This window comes from Lepidochelys olivacea (genome assembly GCF_965140295.1).
Source record: "Lepidochelys olivacea isolate rLepOli2 genome assembly, chromosome: 6".
NCBI classification, from domain to species: Eukaryota; Metazoa; Chordata; order Testudines; family Cheloniidae; genus Lepidochelys; species Lepidochelys olivacea.
This window is the reverse complement of record NC_140416.1, coordinates 36,470,563-36,491,522: the sequence shown is the minus strand read 5'-3', so window position 1 is coordinate 36,491,522 and position 20,960 is coordinate 36,470,563. Positions and strand designations below refer to the sequence as shown.

The window sequence follows — 20,960 nt, the reverse complement described above, 5'->3', positions numbered from 1 at the left end:
TCTAAGCATACATGATTTAGAGTTCTCTCAAAGCTTTCAAAAGTTGCAGAAACCACTTATTAAGGCAGCCCAAAGGAAGGTCTGTATACCATGTCCTAACATCCAATTGTCAGTTTTTTCTCCTTACAGCAGTTTAGGAGCTCATTCACTCATTTTACCTGTGGGATTCCAGGGCAGATGTTGTCTTCTTAAAACTAGAGATCCTAGCACCAGGCCAAAAGGTATTGCTATGAACTGGAACTGCTATGCTTCTAGCACAAATCTGAAATACTTTCTTGTTTTTAGATATGTCTGCATAGATGTAAATAATAATGTGATACTGTGCTCTATAATGTCAGAGAACAAGATTTGATTTCTGTCCCCAGTCTAACATGAACAGTGTACTTTTGGTGTGGGTAGAGTGTTGTTTATGTCAAACAGCAACCTGCTTACCAGTTGAAAAGAATGACAGGGTCTAGATCCAAAGCAGTCCTGTGCATTCCCCATCTTAAATGAGGATGATCACAGCATGGGATCTTAAGGCTGTGCATGTGTGAAATAGGTTTAAAGTTTGGGCAAAATAGGGAGAAATCTCTTGGGGTTTCAGTTAGGAATGTTGGAGATCCATGGAGACAGCATGTATAATTACCCTGAGTAATTACCGCTCTGCTGGATCCTACAATTACTGTGTGTCATTATGATGAATTAGGACAGTTGCATCTGACCATTGCAGCCTGAACATACTGTTTCAAAAAGGTCAGGTGGCCACAACTATGCTTTGTAGCAGGTTCTCTGCCCTGTTGTGTTCCCATTATGCTACTCGGGCAGCACAGACACAGCAGAAGCCCACCCCCAAGTCTCCTTGCAAGGAATTCCCACTGTGGGAGAATCTCCAGTATGCATAGAGCTCCTATGCCTCCCCCATCACTCCTGGCACATAGGATGGGTCAGGTGGAGAAGAAGAGTACCTTGAGCATGCTACTCTCTGGCTCATGATCTCGTGGGGATAGTAGCCAGCTCGCACAAGTTGAGCAACCTCTAGCTCTAACCTGGGCTGGATAATAGGATCAGGGAGTTAAAACTGGTGGTTGGTTCTCCTCTTTTAGGCTATCATTGGGTAATTGTGGAGGAGAAGGGGGCCGTCCTTTGCTGGTGCTTCCTTAGACTCTGGCAAAGCCAGTTGAGCACCTATCCTGCTGTCTTAGGGGCTTCCACAGCTTGGTAGGGAACCCATCTAGATCTTCCAAATATTTCAGATTAAAAATTACAATTCACAGAATATATTTTTAATTCATAATTAAATACAAATCTTAACAGAGTTGCCCTCAGGGCAACTTGGAATCTTGAGTCAAATGTTGGACACCACTGTACTTGGTAGCCGCCCAAACAAGTATGAAACCTAAATATTCAGTGCAGAATGCTTTACTTTTGGCAAAATAGTCTGAAAAATGGTAGGAACAGTCACTCTAAGCCTGATCTGAGCCAGTGACTTAGATGTAAGGATCTGTGTCCAGTTCCCCCCAGAATGAATTTTTCTTTTACTATGAGAACCTTAAATTCAGGTCTAGAGCACATAACTGATTCCTTGATTTCTTCTGTATTAGCTTTATGATGGTTCTAAATTTCAGCTTTAGGTCAGAATTTTATCATAATTCTGATACTCATCTTTAGCCAAATACTCCAACAATGTTTTAAAAGCTGAATTATGACTGTAGCCCACAGGAGTCTGAGAGTCCAAGTCCCAAATGATTCATGGATCTGCATGATATTTTGGCATGTGCAATTCCAGACTCTTAAGGCTTATGGTTTTTCAGGCCAGAAAATCCTGCAGCCCATGCAGGGCCTGGTGAAGGAAACTGGCTATCCCAGAAGATTCGTTATGCTCTTCAGGAATCTATCTTTGGGAGCATGGAGTAGCAGTGGAATTGGGGTAGTGGACCTTGTGGAAACTTCATGCTCTGAGGCATATCTCTGTAAGGGTGAGCAATGGATAGGGGTCTTAGAACAGTGTGGTAAGATGGGTCCTGGAAGGAAAGCAATAGGAGAAGTGCTGAAGGGGACGGGCAAGAGAGATACAGAAGAAGAGGACAGAAAACAACAAAAAGGAAGGGGGAGGGGAAATCAAACAGGACATAAAAAGGAAAATGGATTTTTATAGAGAAAAAATATAGAAGTGGGAGATGAAGAGGAACCAATCAGTTTTAAGTTTAGTAATTTATTCTTATCTTTAGCTAAAACACCATTTACAGTTATCACATGAACACCAAAATTAAGCATTTGATATGCACCTACAGGCAGCACCATCAATAAAATTTATTCCACCTTACCTTTGGGGATATTGGTTAAATTGCACTGTCCTTAAGGGAAGGAGATAACAAGTTGGCAGAACCTTTCCTTACAATAATTCTGTAACATCCATTTGAGATAGATGTTTTGGAATTCCTGAAAAGAAATCTTCAGATAATGCCTAATACCCAGTTATTGGAAATGATTGATAGCCGATGAGGTGACAATGTTAGCATACAAGTACTTCCTCTGAGGCAGACTAGAAAACAGCTGGAATACCACAGGGATGTGTACCTTTCTACATGTATATAAGAACATAGATTAGGCTTTATTCCCCTAAACAAGCACATGCACCTCATGTAAACAGAGGTTTTATTGTTTGAAGGACTTGTATCAGACAGTATCTGGAATCTGACAGTAGATATTTATGGGAAGAGACTCTAGTTTTTGCTGTTTGTATTTTTTAACATCAACCCATCAGATATAAACTGTTTTGACAAGAACTGTCTTTCTCATCTCAAGTCACTGTCAACTATGGAGAAGAGAAGACAGTTTAGGTGACACTTGGGTGTTGGTTTTCAGTTTGGTTGTATTCTTTCATCTTTGTTTTTTCTCTGAAGAGGTTACCCATTGCTGCAATGCACCTATATTGAGAGGGCATGTGTTCTTGTTGGAAAATGGCCAGTCTTTGAAAGGGAAAATGAAATCATTATGACAGCTGCAGGTGTTAAGGAGTTCTTTGTAAATTATGCTAAATTCCGCTTAATTCTCTCTCACCAACTGGAAGTCATAGAGACCCCAATAGACATAGGCTGAGGAAAAGCCTTTTTACTTAAATTCAGAACCCAAGAAAACTTACCCTTTCTTAAGATAAAGATAGAGCCAGCAGGTGTTACCAACTATGTTATTCATAGCTGTTGCCTCTATCCTGGGTTTCAGAACTTTCTGAAAGCTTTGAGTACACCAGCCCAAAATGTTATAGACTATTTGAGCTAAACATATAACTTTATGCACAGATTATTTCCTTCTGAGTATACTAATTATAGGTAAGTAATTTATTTTCTGCTAATGGTACCTTTTTTTTTAAGATGCATGTTACTATTTTAGTAATACCTAATAAATAGGATATTGAAAAGGAGACAGTACAGGAAAAAATAGTTGTCTTTGGATTCCATTGCCTGCTCTTAGTAGTGTGCTGAACTGCTGAATTAGAGTCCTAATTTAGTCATAGCTTGAATGGGGGAGAACAAACATACTGGTTTCAGCACCTCTGTGACAAGCTGAGTTTTTGGTGGTGAGGTGATGGGAGAGAAATGCTAACAATATTTGGTGCTGTTCATCATTCCCTGTTTGGCTTCTGTGTAGAATATCCTAAGTGCTGAGTCTTGCTGCTCTTGGCAGAATTAAGGTGCTGCTGGTCTATATGGTTGGATGGAAGAAATTACTCAACAAAGTTCTTTAAATTCCAAGCCTTTCATCAAACAGTTACAACTTAGTATAGCAATGTGGCATGTTCAAAGATGTTCAGTCCATTGAAATAAAAGATAATAACAACCTCCTAATGCATAAATGAATGTATAATCTTAGGCAGTAGTTTCCTGTCACCCATATGTGTATGGCTTAGTAATTGACTGCAGTGTGTGTCATGTAAAAGGCAAGACCAGAAGTCAAAATTAGTATATTCTCATTGACAGTAGAACCTGCGGTGAAAGAAAGCTGTTCTATTAGAAAATGCTGTTGAAAAAATAAAAAACTACTGCCCCCTTCCCTATTTATATTGTTAGATCATCTGAAAATTATTGTGTGGCTTAAACATTGCACCATTTTTTATCTGTGACTGTCTGAATCTGGTAAAGCCCAGTAGGGATGACAAGCCATTAAAACACTCATAGAACATTAGAGAGGGTGTCTTTCCTGGACTGTTCTTGCTGTAATATTTCAGGTGTGTGTCAGTTCACAGTGCCAGAACACACACAAGAGAAGCAGGTTGTGGCTGTCATGGGCTCTGCTGGAAAGATTTTATGGATTGTAGGGAGAATCAAATACTGGTTCCCCACAGAAGATCCTAAAACCAGACAGATGCATGGGTGGCATGTATAAGAGGCTTGAGGAGACTTACCCTCCCCAAAATAAAAAAGGCTGGCCATGCAGGGGGCAAATGTGGGTCACCTCCACTTTTTTTCCTGCCTTCAAGGCAAGTGATGTGGGAGGAGGTGAGGGGAGTGAGCGGTGGGCGGGACCTTGGGGGAAGAGGTAGATTAGGGGCTGGAAGAGGGCAGGGCCTCGGGGGGAAGAAGTGAAGTGGGGTGGGAAGAGGTGGGGTGGAGCCTCAGGGCGGAGGGCAGTCTGCATACCGGTGGCCCCCCACTTTTAGGGTACTTCCAGTGATCCTGGAGTAGCCTTCCCAAACGAAAGACTCATGCGCCATCTGTGGACAGAAGGGGTCCATGTATGTGGCTTCCTTACAGGCATCACTGTTAAGAGCTAGAGGAATTGATAAGGACACCTTGTGGAAAGAAAATGTTAGTAGGTAGGAAGTGATTGAGTTCCATAGGCCTCCGTGGGGAGCAGTGAAGTTAGCCATTGACCCTCCCCCAATGTTGTTTTTCCTTGGCTGCCCTGCAACTGAAGAAATTTGTAATAGATAGTAAAACTCTCAGCATTGTAGAAAGCTTTTAGCATGAGTCATTCTGCTGAGGATAAAATATAATTGGTTCTTTCTATAGAATGTGTTCTCATAGTGATTACACAAATTACAGTAACACACACTTGAACAGATAGGTACTGAAACAAAATCTCCTAAGGCCTTGTCTACACTACGAAATTAGGTCGAATTTGTAGAAGTCGGTTTTGTAGAAAGCATTTGTGTACAGTCGATCGTATGAGTCCCCACACAAATGCTCTAAGTGCATGTAGTCGGCGGAGTGTGTCCACAGTACCGAGGCAACCGTCGACTTCCGGAGTGTTGCACTGTGGGTGGCTATCCCACAGTTCCCGCAGTCTCCGCTGCCCATTTGAATTCTGGGTAGAAATCTCAGTGCCTGATGGGGCTAAATCATTGTCGCAGGTGGTTCTGGGTACATATCGTCAGGCCCCCCTTCCCTCCCTCCCTCCATGAAAGCAAGGGCAGACAATCGTTTTGTGCCTTTTTTCTTGAGTTACCTGTGCAGACGCCATACCACGGCAAGCATGGAGCCCGCTCAGCTAACCGTCAGCGTATGTCTCCTGGGTGCTGGCAGATGTGGTACTGCGTTGCTACACAGCAACAGACAGTGCGGTATGACTTTTGGCAGCAGACAGTGCAGTATGACTGGTAGCCATCGTCGACGTAGTCCAGGGTGCTCCTTTAACCAACCTCGATGAGGTCGGGGTGCCTGGGCAAACATGGGAGTGACTCAGCCAGGTCACTTCCCTTTTAAGTTTCGTCTCGTGGCGATTGAGTCGTACCAGCAGTGCACTGTCTTTTAACCTGCAGCTAGCAGAAGATGATGGCTAGTCGTCATACTGCACCGTCTTCTGCCAAGCACCCAGGAGATGACGATGGCTAGCGGTCGTACTACACAGTCTGCTGCCAGCAAGATGTATAAAGATAGATGAAGTGGATCAAAACAAGAAATAGACCAGATTTGTTTTGTATTCATTTTCTCCTCCCTCCCTCTGTGAAAGCAATGGCCTGCTAAACCCGGTTTTGAGTTCTATCCTTGAGGGGGGGCCATTCTGTTTCTTGCAAAGCTACCCCCTTTGTTGATTTTAATTCCCTGTAAGCCAACCCGGTAAACCATGTTTTCAGTTGCCCCGCCCTCCACCAGACCAATGGCAAACAATCGTTTCACGCCCTTTTCCCTGGATTGCCCGAGCAGGAGCAGACGCCATAGCACAGCAAGCATAGAGCCCGTTCAGCTCACCACAGCAGTTATGAAGTGAGCTGTAGCTCACGAAAGCTTATGCTCATATAAATTGGTTAGTCTCTAAGGTGCCACAAGTACTCCTTTTCTTTTTGAGAATACAGACTAACACGGCTGCTACTCTGAAACCTGTAAACACCTTGCACATTATCGTGCAGTGTATGCAGAACCAGCACCTGAAAAACCAGGCGAGGAGGCGACGGCAGCGCAGTGTTGAGGACATGAACACGCTTTTCTCTAAAACCATGTTCCCCCGCAATTTGGAGATCATGGTGTTCCACAGCATAAGCTTGTCCCACTAACACCGATTCTGAGCCCAGGAAACAAGCAGAGAGTGGTAGGACCACATAGTGTTGCAGGTCTGGGATGATTCCCAGTGGCTCCGAAACTTTCGCATGCTTAAGGGCACTTTCATGGAACTTTGTGACTTGCTTTCCCCTGCACTGAAGCACAAGAATACCAAGATGAGAGCAGCCCTCACAGTTCCCAAGCGAGTGGCAATAGCCCTGTGGAAGCTTGCAACGCCAGACAGCTACCAGTCAGTTAGTAATCAATTTGGAGTGAGCAAATCTACTGTGGGGGTTGTTGTGATGCAAGTAGCCAACGCAATCACTGAGCTGCTGCTATCAAAGGTAGTGACTCTGAGAAATGTGCAGGTCATACTAGATGGCTTTGCTGCAATGAGATTCCCTAACTGTGGTGGGGCTATTGACGGAACCCATATCCCTATCTTGGGACTGGACCACAAGGGCAGCCAATACATAAACCGCAAGGGGTACTTTTCAATGGTGCTGCAAGCACTGGGGGGTCACAAGGGAAATTTCACCAACATCAACGTGGGTTGGCCGGGAAAGGTTCATGACGCTCGTGTCTTCAGGAACTCTGGTCTGTTTAAATGGCTGCAGGAAGGGATTTACTTCCCAGTCCAGAAAATAACTGTTGGGGTGTTGAAATGCATATAGTTATCCTTGGGGACCCAGCCTACCCCTTAATGCCCTGGCTCATGAAGCCGTACACAGGCAGCCTGGACAGTAGTCAGGAGCTGTTCAACTATAGGCTGAGCAAGTGCAGAATGGTGGTAGAATGTGCATTTGGACGTTTAAAGGGTCACTGTTGCAGTTTACTGACTCACTCAGACCTTGGCAAAACCAATATTCCCATTGTTATTGCTGCTTGTTCTGTGCTCCACAATCTCTGTGAGAGTAAGGGGGAGACTTTATGGCGGGGTGGGAGGTTGATGCAAATCGCCTGGCCACTGAATAAACGCAGCCAGACACCAAGGCAGTTAGAAGAGCACAGCAGGAAGCGGTGCACATCAGAGAAGCTTTGAAAACCAGTTTCATGACTGGCCAGGGTACTGTATGACACTTCTGTTTGTTTCTCCTTGATGAAAACCCGCCCCCTTGGTTGACTCTAATTCCCTGTAAGCCACCCGCTCTCCCGCCTTCGATCACCGCTTGCTTGCAAAGGAAATAACTTCACTATCGTTTAAAAAACATGTATTCTTTATTAATTGATTATAAAAATAGGGAGATAACTCACAAGGTAGCCCGGGTGGGGTGTGGGAGGAGGGTAGGAGGGAAGGAAAAGGCCACTTTAAAACTTGTTGAATGCCAGCCTTCTGTTGCTTGGGCTGTCCACTGGGGTGGAGTGGTTGGGTGCCCGGAGCCTCCCCCCCCGCCGCATTCTTGGGCATCTGGGTGAGGCGGCTATGGAACTTGGGGAGGAGGGAGGGCAGTTAAGCAGGGGCTGCAGCGGCAGTCTGTGATCCTGCTGCCGTTCATGAACCTCCACCAGACGCCAGAGCATGTCCGTTTGATCCCGCAGTAGCCCCAGCATTTCCTCATGCCGCCTCTGATCTTTCTGCCGTCACCTCTCCTCATGTTCATTGGCCACTGTCCTGTACTCTGCTATTGTGTCCCTCCACCCAGCTCTGTCAGTGCCGGACAACTGCATGAGCTCAGAGAACATTTCATCGCGCGTGTGTTTTTTTCGCCGCCTTATCTGAGAGAGCCTCTGGGACGGAGGAGGGAGGCTTGAAACATTTGCAGCTGCTGGAGGAAAAAAAGGGAGTGAAGTATTTAAGAAGATACATTTTACAGAACAATGGCTATACTCTTTCACGGTGAACAACACTATTCACGTTACATAGCACATGTGATTTTGGTACAAGGTCGCATTTTGCATCTTGTATTGAGTGCCTGTGGCTTTGGTGTTAGAGATCACACACGCAGGGCCAGGCAACAGAATTCGGCTTGCAGGCGGCCATGGTAAGCCATAGTCTTTCGGCTTCTGCAACCTTCATAACAGCAGCCCCCTCCTTTCCCATACCAAGCAAAGCCCGTTGAGTTGGCCATTTACTGCTGCAGCTTTCCTGTTAATGTGCAGCAGCAGAAACCAAACTAACCCCCTCCCCCACATCCAGTTTTCTGGGATGATCGCTTTTCCCCTCCCCCCACCGCCTGGCTGGTATCAGGGAACATACCTGCTAGCCAAACGCGAACAGCTCAGCGCCAATATCCCCCCCCACCATGTGGCTAACTGCAGGGAGGATTTCTTTTCAGCCACAGGCAAACAGCCCAGTAGGAATGGGCACCTCTGAATGTCCCCTTAATCAAATTCCCCTATTTCAACCAGGTTACCATGAACGATATCCCTCTCCTGAGGATAACACAGAGAGATAAAGAACGGATGTTGCTTGAATGCCAGCAAACACCGGGACCATACACTGCCAGGCTTTGTCATGCAATGATACCAGATTACTTGCTACTAGCATGGCGTGGTAAAGTGTCCTACCATGGAGGACGGAATAAGGCTGCTCTCCCCAGAAACCTTCTGCAGAGGCTTTTAGAGTACCTCCAGGAGAGCTTCATGGAGATGTCCCTGGAGGATTTCAGCTCCATCCCCAGACACGTTAACAGACTTTTCCAGTAGCTGTACTGGCAATGAATGCATCCCAAGTCCTCAGGGCTACTTAATCATTAAAAAATGCTTGCTTTTATAACATGTATTATATTTAAAAAGATACACTCACCAGAGGTCCCTTCTCTGGCTTCGTTGGGTTGGGAGGGTATTTCAGTCAGGATGATAAAAAGATTCTGGCTGTCAGGGAGAACAGTGTGCTGTGTGCTCTCCCAAAGCTCGTCGTCCTCCTCATCTTCCCCATCTGCAAAATCCTCAGCCATGGCGGAGAGTACCCCATCATCGGAGTCCATGGACAGGGGTGGGGTAGTGGTGGCCGGCCCCCCCTAGAATTGCATGCAGCTCAGCGTAGAAGCGGCATGTCTGGGGCTCTGTCCCAGAGCGTCTGTTTGATTCTTTGGTTTTCTGGTACGCTTGTCTGAGCGCTTTAAGTTTCATGTGGCACTGTGTTGCGTCCCTGATATAGACTCTGTCCCTCGAGGCCTCTGAGATTTTTTGAAATGTTTTGACATTTCGTCTTTTGGAACGTAGTTCTGATAGCACGGATTCCTCTCCCCATACAGCGATCAGATCCAGTACCTCCCGTTCGGTCCATGCGGGAGCTCTTTTTCGATTCTGGGACTGCATGGTCACCTGTGCTGATGAGCTCACCTGGCCAAACAGGAAATGAGATTCAAAAGTTCCCAGGGCTTTTCCTGTACACTTGGCCAGTGCATTTGAGTTCAGAGCGCTGTCCAGAGCGGTCACAATGGTGCACTGTGGGATAGCTCTCGGAGGCCAATATCTTCGAATTGTGTTCACACTAACCCTAATTCGAAATGGCGATGTCGATTTCAGCATTAATCCCTTCGTTGGGGAGGAGTACAGAAATCGGTTTTAAGAGCCCTTTATGTCAAAAAAATGGCTTCGTTGTGTGGACGGCTTCGTTGGGTGCAGGGTTAATTCGGATTTAATGCTGCTAAATCCGACATAAACTCGTAGTGTAGACCAGACCTAAGATAATTCAAATTGATTAATCCAGTCTAAATCAGTGGTACGACTAAATTATAAGCATAGCAAGAAAAATGAGTTGTCTGATTAAAATTCTCCTCATCAGTGTTTTTATTTTGCTCTAGTTATATCATAATAATATTTTGTTTAAAGCTTGTATGATTCATTTGTTTTTCCTTTTCCCATTAGGAATTCCTACAAACCATGGTAAGCCTACTGGTTACTCATTAAGGGTAGATAATACCATTCCATTGGTGACACAGGCCCCTACTATACAGCCACTACAGATACGAGCAGGAGTCCTTTCTCAGGTTGGTTCATTTGGAATTCTGTATTTTAAAAATGGCTATTAAAAATTTTATATTACTACGCACTTAAGAAATCTTATATTTGTAAAGATTGTGTTCGATATGTCCTTAAAGTGTCCCGTTTCAATCACTTTTTTGGATTTATGCTGAGTTTTAAGAAGCTAATATAAATACTAGTCATTTACCACTTAACGAAATCTGCTTTACTTCACAACAGCCATGGTCTAATCAAACTCAGCAAATATTGATTCCTGCTTGGCAACAAATAACACCTGTGGCTCCTTCTACTGCAACTCTAGCCTCTGATCCTGTGGCTGGTCCACAAAGATTTGGAGACTGGGGGTAGGTCCAAACCATTTTGTACACCTTTTTTTAGGACTTTTGCGTAACAAAGAATATGGATTTGAGTTGAAAAGTTTACAGCTAATAACTCCACTCTTCTCTCCTTAGGAAAGTGATTCCTCATGGCAGCCATTACAATTCAGTGATGCCACAGCCTCTCTTAAATCAAATAACTTTGTCTGCCACTCAGCCAATTAGTGTGGGCATTGCACATGTTGTCTGGCCACAACCTGCAGCTACCAAAAGAAATAAACTGTGCCAGAACAGGTTGGTGAAATAGTTTTTTTTTTTTTTTTTTTTTTTAAATTTGGTGTAGATTGTGAGGTCATAGTTTCACAACCTTTGTACAGTGGATGAGAGAGAGATGAATAATGCATGCTCACTAAGGTCAGTGACTGTGCTCAAACTGTTCTGTTGCCCCTTTTGAAAATAAACACCTAGCTAGCTGCTTCATCAATTTCTCTGAAGCATTTTGGTAAACAGGATGGGAGACATGAAATGGAAATAAACTTTTTTTTTTTACCTTTGATCTACTCTCTGCCTGGGATAGTAGCAGCTTTGTCTACATATGTGCTTAAATGGCCTTTGGTAAGGGTTTAAAAATATATTGAGCTAGTCCTAATTAGATGCTTCTAATTCTGTGTGAATGAGGATTCATCAAAGAATTAAAAATAAATAGAAGTTATATAATAGTGGTCATAATATGGCTAGACTAGTATTAAGAATAGTCTGTCTTTTGCTGGCAGCGAGAAACTCTTTTGCTGCTCACTGGAGAAAATGTGCCCCATCACTACAGAAGTGGTTTGCAAAGGTATGGGATGTTTTAGTAATGGAGAAACCAAGGCTATAAAGAACAATTATGGTAGTGGTTATACTACTGGACTCCTTTTCTAGTGTTTGCTAAGGCAAGGTGTCATTCAAAGCCCATTGATGTCAGTGAGAATCTTTCCAATGAATAAGGACTGAAATGTCTGTAGTGTCCAAGCTAGCATTTCTTCATTCCTTCTTTCCTTTATAAGAGAATGGTGCTTTCAGCATATTGTATTACATTTCACCGGTAAATCCAGCCTTAGACCTTATGTTGCAACATCCAGAACACCTGCTTGCTATTTGCAATACTTACGTGGAAAATTTGCCATCATTGTTATGAATTACCATATATGCAATATATTTACCTATATCTTCACTGCTTTATGTTTTACTGTTTATTTTTATTCATGGATGTATAACAATGATGTTTTAATCTACTTGGCTTTTTTAAGTTGTGGGGAGGAGAATAGAATTAAGTTTCCAAGTATGTTACAAAGATTCTACTAACTGTCTAACGAGGTGTCTTCTTCACAGGAGTAATGTGTTACAAAATACCAATATCCAAAATTCAGCATTTATATCTCCAAAGATAATTAATGTGAAGTCTGTCAAGAGAGTAAGTTGTATAGAAGCACAGGACAATCATAACTCAGAAGGACAGGAGAGGAACTGTTGCAAAACATCTGTCAGGCAGGACCCTGATTCATCTATTTCAAACAAACAGCGCCAGGCTATCATCATTGCAGATTCTCCAAGTCCAGCAGTCAGTGTGATCACCATCAGTAGTGACACGGATGAAGAGGATACAGGACAAAGGCATTCACTAAGAGAGTAAGAGCTTAAATAAGTCTAGTTTTATTAAACTGTTACCTATATTAAGAAACGTGCAGTGATTCCAGCAATATTCTCTAGTTCAGCTATTGTGTGTAGTCAATATTTGATTTTAGACACAATGGCAGTCAATGTGCTTCCGACTTTTTGGTACAAAAGGCAACTCCGTGGCAGTATCTTATTTGGAAACTGAAGGCTACTTGTAAAATTCTGCTTTGCATAGCTATGCAAGCAGTGCATTCATAACAGGGACTTAATGTTTAGAATTCTTGTTATAACAGTAGATAAGTTGTTAAAGTTTGAAAATTGACTACTCTTAGGTATAGCATGTTTATTGATTTTATTTCTTAATATTGGCTTGCACTTTTCATACGTACCCACCTCTGTAGCATTACATGTATCTGTGTATGAAATTGGAAGTTGAGTATAGGCCTTAGAAATTTCATCCTAAAATGATTTTTCTATAAGTTATGAAATAAATTATTCCATATTAAATTACTGTGAATCAAAGAAAAGAGGTCAGTTTTGTTTGAATGCACTTACATTCCGTATGGCTGTGAATTATGGCTTTTCCTTAAACATAAGTTTGAGGAAGCCTAATGTCATCTGATTGTTCAGGCTGTGAATCTGAAACTGGTAAACAGGCAAGTAGAAGATAAAAATTTAGGGCCATATCTTCAAAATATGATTGTCGTATGTGTACAGTTTATGTAAAATTAATTCATATAATTTTTGCACATTGCTTGTGCATGCAAACCATAGATTCAACATATAAAATACTTCCATGTATAAATTCAGTGCAAATAAGGTTTGTATGTATATCAGCATTTATGTTCAGTAGCGGTAGTTAGACTTGGCAATATTTGGGTTTTGGGGGTTTTTTTTTGCAAGTTTTGTCAAAAATTGGGGTAGGGGAAACGATAAAAATCAATATTAACTATTTTTATATTTACAGTTGCGGGGAGTTAAGGGGGGGTAGGATTGGGGTTAGTGCAGAACTGACAGTGGGACTGCAAGGAGCTCTCTGCGTGGCCAAGGGGCCAGAGACACCCAGGTGCAAGGTGCATGGAGGCTGCAGTCTTGGACCGGCAGAGTAGAGACTGCTCCCATCCAGTGCTGCAAGTTGAACAATGAGCCTCTGGCTTTGGGGGAGGCCACCCTGTTCCTGACCATTCCTGCCCAGGGAGGGCCCCTGCACTCCTGGCTGGTGAGCGAGTAGGGCTGTGACAGTGGAGCTGCAGAGGATTCCTGCACAGTCGCAGGGCTGGCAACACCAGATTCACGCAGGCACAAGGTCAGGGGAAGTCTGTGGCCCTGGTGGGTCAAAGCAGAGACCTCCAGCAAGGGATGCGAGAAGGACGAGCCCGCGGCCGTGGGGAAGGCCACCCCATTACTGAATGGCTCCTATCCAGGGACAGAGAGATGCAGCAGCAGGGTGACCTCCCCCATGGCTGAGGGCTTGTCCTCCTGTTCGCAACCCTGGCTGGGGGAGAGGGTCTTTGCTCTGACCCATCAGGTCCACAGCCTTCCTTACACATTGTGCCTGCCAGGATCTGATGTTGCCAGACCCTTGGCTGTCCAAGAAGCCCTCTCCAATTCTGCTGTCATGGGCCCACTTGCTCACTCCTGCAACAGCAGGGTTGCAGATGGCTCTGTGTGCTACCGCAGGGCCAGTGACACCCAGTCCTTACCAATGGATTTTTTTTTGTTATTGATTTCAGTGTTAGCTGAAATAGATGTTTACTAACATCTGTTTAAATCAAATCCTGCCAAACCTAGTGGTGGTGTACAACAAATTGAATATGTAGGCACTCGTGTGTGTGTGTGTTGGTTTACATACACACACATTTGGTTGATGTTTTTCAAGGCAGTCCAGGGTGCCACACAGCTTAAATTAATTCTAATAGAAGATGTGTGTCTAAATACCCAGGACTGCTTTAAAAATCTTTTTCATGCTTGCACCCACACTTTCCCCACTTATGTCACATTTCATTTTCATTGCATGTTGTGGGGAGTGTGAGAAGAATCAGCTACTTCTATGGCAGAGATGGTACAGAGGTTTTTTTTTTTTTTTTAAATATATATATATATAAATTATTTAGGGCCATAGCCTACAGTTGTTCGTAAATCAAATCAGTGGATCCAGCCGAAGACTTACTTGAGTAAAGACTGCAAGATTTGGTCTGGACTATGGCCAATTTTTTTTTACTTTGAGTGCCTAAGGTTCCTAATTCACATTTAGGCACCAAAATAAAAATGACCTAATTTTTCAAAGGTGTTGTATATCTGCAGGAATACCTGAATGGGTATTCATAGATTCCAAACTTTTAATTTTTTGAACTTAAATGCCTAACTGTGGATTCAGGAGCCTTACTTTAGGCTTCAGAATTTAAAAATTTTGGTCAAAATTTCCAAAGGGACCCCAAAAAACTTTAGATTGTGTACGAATGGAACACTAAACAGGAATAAGAATCACTGCTTTTTATCTTTTGGGTGATAGGCCCCATTCTCTTTCCAATGTAGTACTAAATGACATATTAAAGATCTGTCTGTATTACTTTAAGGTTTGCTGTGTGTAGAAGGAATGAATGACCTGCCAAATGACAGGCAGTATTTATTTTTTGTCTTAATTATTTTTCTTTGCTTCAGATGTAAAGGTAGCCTAGATTGTGAAGCCTGCCAGAGCACTATGAATATTGATCGTGTATGTTCGTTAAGCAGCCCTGACAGCACTTTGAGCACCAGCTCCTCTGGCCAGTCTAGTCCATCGCCTTGCAAGAGACGCAACAGGTACAAAGCTATGTTATTTCCAGGATACAGTGGAAGTCTGCTTTTAGTGAAACTCCTGACATTTTTAGTTCATTGTATTTTTACATTGCCAGATTTCTCTCTTTCACAGGCTAACTTATGTTTTGAAAAAATTATGTCATTCTAAGAGATTTATATGTATGTTAATGATATATATTATTTATATATCATAGCTAGTTTATTAATTGTTCCTGATAAATTGTGTTCATCTCATTGAATGGTTTCATAGTGTTAAACTGAATGGCAATAATTCATACAGTGTGTAAAAAAAAAAAAAAATACACACAAAAAACTCCATTAGAAGAACATTGATTGCAAGGTCACACACTAAAACGTTGGGAAATGCCAAAATTAAACAACCTTAATTCAGCCCTTTGTGCACATCCGTTATAGTACAGTCTTTTAATTACATGATCACATACTGTTTTTTCCATAGTACCTGCTTCATGCAATGCACAGAATGGATGGTGCTCAATTTGTGAGCAGCTATTGAATATTTTGTTTTCTCCTTCAGTGTTTGGCCACATGCCTTCCTTACTTCACTATTTAAACCCTGCTCTGAAGACAAAATTATTAATTTTTTCATGGCCCCTTCTGTGACACACTCATCACTATAGTATCTGAATGTTTCACAAACATTAGTTTATCTTCATAACACCCCTATGAGGTAAGGAGATGATATACAAGGTCAAAAGTTTCCACTGATTTTGGGTGCCTGGATTGACACCTAGGTCCTGACTTTTTCAAAGTACTTAGCATTGTAGAGCACGTTATATGTTCAAAGCACAGTTCTCACTGATTTAGCTGCAGCTGTGAGTGGTGCTCAGCAGTTCTGCAAATCAGACCCCAGGGTCTTCCAGTCAGGTACCCAGAAAACGAGAAACATGCAATTAGTGACCACCTGTTAAAAGTTTGGTTTAAGTGACTTGCCTATCCTTGTGTAGGAACTTATGTAGTAGAGGCAGGGATAGAATTCAGTTTTCTAGGGCAGCATTCAACAGCCTTAACCATGAGACCATTCTTTTTTTTCTGCAATCCCCTGCCTCATCCCACACCTCTTTTCACTTATATACACCTTCTGACTTCCATAACAAATGATACAGGGGGCCTGCAGAGCCTCACTGTGCAACTCTGATGCACTCCTGGAGTGTGCTCCATCCTGTGTGCTGAGTGAGCCGGGTGCTCTGGGGGAAGACATGGCAGGGAGCAGGGGTAGGGGTGATCATGTAATTAAAAAATATATCATAATGGACACACACAAGGGAACAGACTTAAGGTTAGGAATTGCTCAGGTGTTTAAAGTTAAGCATGTATTTAAGTGCTTTGCCGGATCAGTGCCTTATTCTGTAGATCAGCATTCTCATGTTTTCCTAGGCGACTTCTTAAAAAGAAATGATCTTCGGCACATCTCCTCTCAGTGATGAACACATCCAGCTACCATGCTGATGGGTGCTATATGAGCACCTAGATTATTTTACTCTCAAACCCTTATGACTTATTTAGATCGTAAAGCTCTTTGAGGCAGGGAATGTCTCCTACCATGTGTTGGCACAGTGCCTTGCACAGTGGGTCCCAAATGCATTTGGGGACTCCAGGCACCATTGTAGTACAAATATTTGTGTGAATTTTTACATTTACAGTTAACTTTTAAAACAAAGTTAGTTTCCTTTCCCCAGTGCCTCACTGCTTGATCTCCCCTACTCTCCATGAAGTACCTGGCTTTGATTCCACTGTTGGTTGTGGTCTTGCTTAGCCATTCCTGGGTCTTGTCCTACTGACACTTCTTCTCTGATTGGTATCTATAAGCTTCTCTAACCCCTTTTCACCCACCATTATAGAGGTTGGCATTTCCACCTCCTCTCCTTACCAGCTGCTTCAAGAGGAACATTTTTTAAAGACGAGGGGTATGCATCAGTTGATCAGCATATACTCCATGGCCCACCAGCAAATGTTCTATGGCAGTGGTTCTCAAACTTTTTTTTTCACAGACCATTGAAAATTGCTGAGGGTCTCAGCGGACCACTTAATGATCTTTCCAAATGTTGTTTGAACCATTAGCTAACTATTGTAAAGTGCTTTGGATAAAAGCACTATATAAAAAAAAATTATAAACTTTTTTTGTTCTACAAATAAAAGCACACAACTCATATTTTCATATCAGTAATCTTACCTTTCTAATACGATGGATTTGCCCTCTCTCCCCTGCCGCGGCAGCCCCCGAGCTGGGGCTGGGAAGGAGGTGGGGGTTTCTCCCTCACCACAGCAGCCACAGAGATGAGGCTGGGAAGCAGGGTCGTCTCTCCCCAGCAGCCGCAACCCAAAAGCTGGGGAAAGTCACCTCTTTCTCTGGTGGCCACAGCCCTGCACATCCCAAATTCCCCCCACCCCCTCTTCTCACCCCACTGCCTCCTCGTCCCCCCAAGGCCACCATTCACCTTACATGTGCGTCTTCTCCAGGGTCCAGGTACCTAATTTAGTGGAGATGCGCAGGCGTGGCCCTTCATTCTCTCATGTGCGGCCACCCAGGTGTGCACCTTAGAGGGAACTATCTGCGGACCACCTGAATGGAGCTCGCAGACCACTGGTGGTCCATGGACCACAGTTTGAGAACCTCTGTTCTATAGACTGTCGTTTGAGAATGGGGCTTTGCTTTTCCTCTTACCCTAAATACTGTCAGAAATAATCTGTCAAACCTATGTGCTTGGCTACACCTGTATATGTAACCACCTATATCTAGAGGCTAATCCAACAATAACTAGCTACTGTGCCAGCAGTGTTCTCCTGATTCCTCACATGTAATTATGCATCTCTTTGTGCTAGGTAGACACTTATACAATCTCCCTAGGCCTGTGTCTTGTTTTTAGAAGCATAAAGTATGTCCTCCTCTTCTTATGGCATGATAACCATGGCGAGGCTTTTATTCTTTGAATTAGGAAGAAAATGAGGTAATTAGTGTGCATATGTGTGGTGGGAATACAATTTAAAACTTAATATGGATTAGGGTGATTTATTAGAGCAAGGTTAATGTGCAACTCACCATAACTCTCGCTAATTTCTTTTAGCAAAGTAACTGTGACCATATCCTTTCCACAACTTGTCATTTAAGGCTGGAAGATGAGTTTAGACTTTTAGCTTCCATCTGAATTCCCAGCTTGTGTGGTTTTAACTTTAGACACTTAAAATTTACATTTTAGTTATGTTTTTCTCTGCGTTTTTTTATTTTTAAACATTTTGTGTAAATATCTTTTTGTCATACATTACAAGAACGCTAAAGGAAGAACACTCTGCTTATTATGCAATATTTATTTTTTTAATAGTATGTCAGATGACGAACAAGAGAGTGGCTGTGATACTGTGGATGGTTCCCCAGCCTCAGACTCTTCAGGACATGACAGTCCATTTGTAGAAAGCAGTTTTGTAGACAACACCAATCAAAATACAGAAACCAGAAACTCGGTTAACGCAGAAACCAAACCCGCTGTCTGCGCTGTTGTGGTGCCACCAATAAGAATAGAAAACAGATTAAATTTAGATGAGCAGATGGTGAATACAGGTAAACTAATTTAGTTGGTCTTCTCTTTTATAATAATGGGTAAGTCAGAAATTTGAGCAGCCTATTCAATAGGTATATGCACCAAACATAAGATTTAAGCTACCTCTCTCTTATTTAATCATGTATTTTACCTAAATTATTAAATCTTAATCATAAATTAATTTTTAAAATGTTTTCAAAGTTTCTTAGTTTATTGGTTTACAACTATTGCCTATTTGAATAGTTGAAAGAATTGAAGTTTTGCCTTGGTACTAGTATTTGATTTTATTTGTCCAAAGGCAAAACTATGTCCTGTTTATATCTTGCCAGATAACACATGCCAGCCGCTGATAAAAGGCCGATCTATCCCTGGAAGAGTAAACCAGCCTCCTGCTGTGGGTAACCGTCAGCAAAAATTTACATCAGCATTCCATCAGCAACCTATAAATTTCAGTCAGGTATGTGCATTCATTCACAGCTCAAAACTGTTTCACTGTCTTAAGGTTTGAGGGCCTGATTTTAAAAAATGCTGGATACCCGCAACACTGAACTAAATGGGAGCTGTGGCTCCTCCACATGTTTGAAAAATCAGGTCTCAAGTCAGTAAAAAATATGCCCAACGTCTGCAGTCAAGCTGCTGAAGTCCTGAAAAATGGGCTTCTCTAGCCTATTGTGCAAGTCAGAAATATCTTCTACTTTGTCCCTAAATTAGCAGCCTTGGTAGTGACTGAACAGATGAGTTTGTAAAGATGACGGAAAAACAGCACTGGGAAAATTATTACAATCTACATTAAGTTTAGTAGAAAGCCCGAGACATGATCATATATATTTGACCACTTTTCCTCCTTCCAAATGGTAAAATATTTGTACCATGGAGTTAAGTGTAGGGCCATATTTTCAGCCTTGTTGAACTGGAACTGGAAATCCAGCGTATCTGTCCAGCTGAGAATTCTGTTAGTTTGGGGGGAATCCCAGAATGTAGTAGAGATGATGCATCCAGTTGTTATTCACTATTTCCCTGGTATGTTGTGAGCATAGCTGAGAAAAAAGGCACATGTTCTTCAAGTGATGGTCCCTATGTGTATTCCACACGTGAACATGGTTATTAAAGATGTGAGGTCTTTATCTGTATTCCACACATGGTATACATTGGCACCATGCACATGAGTTCAGAGATTTTTAGTAAGCAGTGTCCATTGGTCTGCACATGCACAGTTGATCTCCTCATGCTCTGAACGGAGGGTAAATAGTGGGGTTTCTCCAGTTCCTTCTTACTGCGGCATCACCTGAGTAAGAATCTTCTGTGTGTCTGGCTTCTTCCCCAACTGCGTCATTCTGTAAATAAATTATAAATAGTTTTTGGTATTTTAATCTTTTAATATGACCTGTAGTTAGTTGTTTTTTATCTCACTCTGGGGAAATTCTCCCAGAAGGCTAGGATTATGCCCATAGTCCCAGGGTTCAAGAATTGTTTTTCCTGCCCCTGCTCATTTTCTGTGAGTGACGAACACCAGCGTTGCCTCTACTGGCTAGGCAAGGTTCACATCTGAGCCAAATGCAGCGTTTGCCACTCCTTCTTCCCTCCCAGAACTCATGAGGGTTAGGAGCTAAGACTTAAAAATCGGATGGAGCAGGCCATGAGACCCCAATCAGATGTGGACCGGGGAGATCACCCAGTATGTTGGCCTCCAGCAGGTGCACCCCTCTGAGCATGAGCTCCAGAGTTGAGGCTAAGACTTTCAAGCCTAAGGAGAAGGATTCTTGTGAGAGTAATGACAGGTTTCAGAGTAGCAGCCATGTTAGTCTGTATCCGCAAAAAGAAAAGGAGGACTTGTGGCACCTTAGAGACTAACAAATTTATTTGAGCATAAGCTTTCATGAGCTACATCCGATGAAGTGAGCTGTAGCTCACAAAAGCTTATGCTCAAATAAATTTGTTAGTCTCTAAGGTGCCACAAGTCCTCCTTTTCTTTTTGTGAGAGTAAGGGGCACTCTCTTAAGTATTGAGACAAACCTCCTTTATCCAAGCCTACTGTCAAGAGCAAAGATCCTTCCCTGACCCCTTCAAAGGTAAGAGATCCCTTGCCATGGATACTAAGGCTATAGACCCGAGTAAAACTCTGGCAAGAGAAAGTGGCACGAAGAGGCACAGATCTGTTGATTCTGGTACTGATTCGTACATCTAAAATGTACAGCAAACTTCCATTGCCACTCCCTTCAATATTCAGATCAGACTCAGTGACAAAA

The 20,960-nt window shown here is 42.7% G+C and overlaps 1 protein-coding gene and 1 long non-coding RNA gene across 6 annotated transcripts in view; one reads left to right on the top strand and one right to left on the bottom strand.

The window, feature by feature from the left end:
• HIPK3 (homeodomain interacting protein kinase 3) overlaps positions 1-20,960 on the top strand; it is a 156,261-nt gene that overhangs the window by 125,068 nt on the left and 10,233 nt on the right. For 4 of the 5 annotated variants that reach the window (XM_084631651.1, XM_084631653.1, XM_084631652.1 and 1 more), the window contains exons 9-16: positions 114-221; positions 10,272-10,393; positions 10,608-10,732; positions 10,841-10,999; positions 12,077-12,373; positions 15,023-15,163; positions 18,499-18,734; positions 19,044-19,171. In XM_084631651.1, the coding sequence (XP_084487777.1) occupies positions 114-221; positions 10,272-10,393; positions 10,608-10,732; positions 10,841-10,999; positions 12,077-12,373; positions 15,023-15,163; positions 18,499-18,734; positions 19,044-19,171 (1,316 nt within the window). The remainder of the gene's footprint in view (positions 1-113; positions 222-10,271; positions 10,394-10,607; positions 10,733-10,840; positions 11,000-12,076; positions 12,374-15,022; positions 15,164-18,498; positions 18,735-19,043; positions 19,172-20,960) is intronic. The other variant, XM_084631654.1, reaches the window with a different exon arrangement.
• Positions 19,527-20,960, bottom strand: part of LOC311522384 — a 28,582-nt gene continuing 27,148 nt past the window's right edge. The window contains exon 3 of the long non-coding RNA XR_014712111.1: positions 19,527-20,048. This is a non-coding gene — a long non-coding RNA (uncharacterized lncRNA). The remainder of the gene's footprint in view (positions 20,049-20,960) is intronic.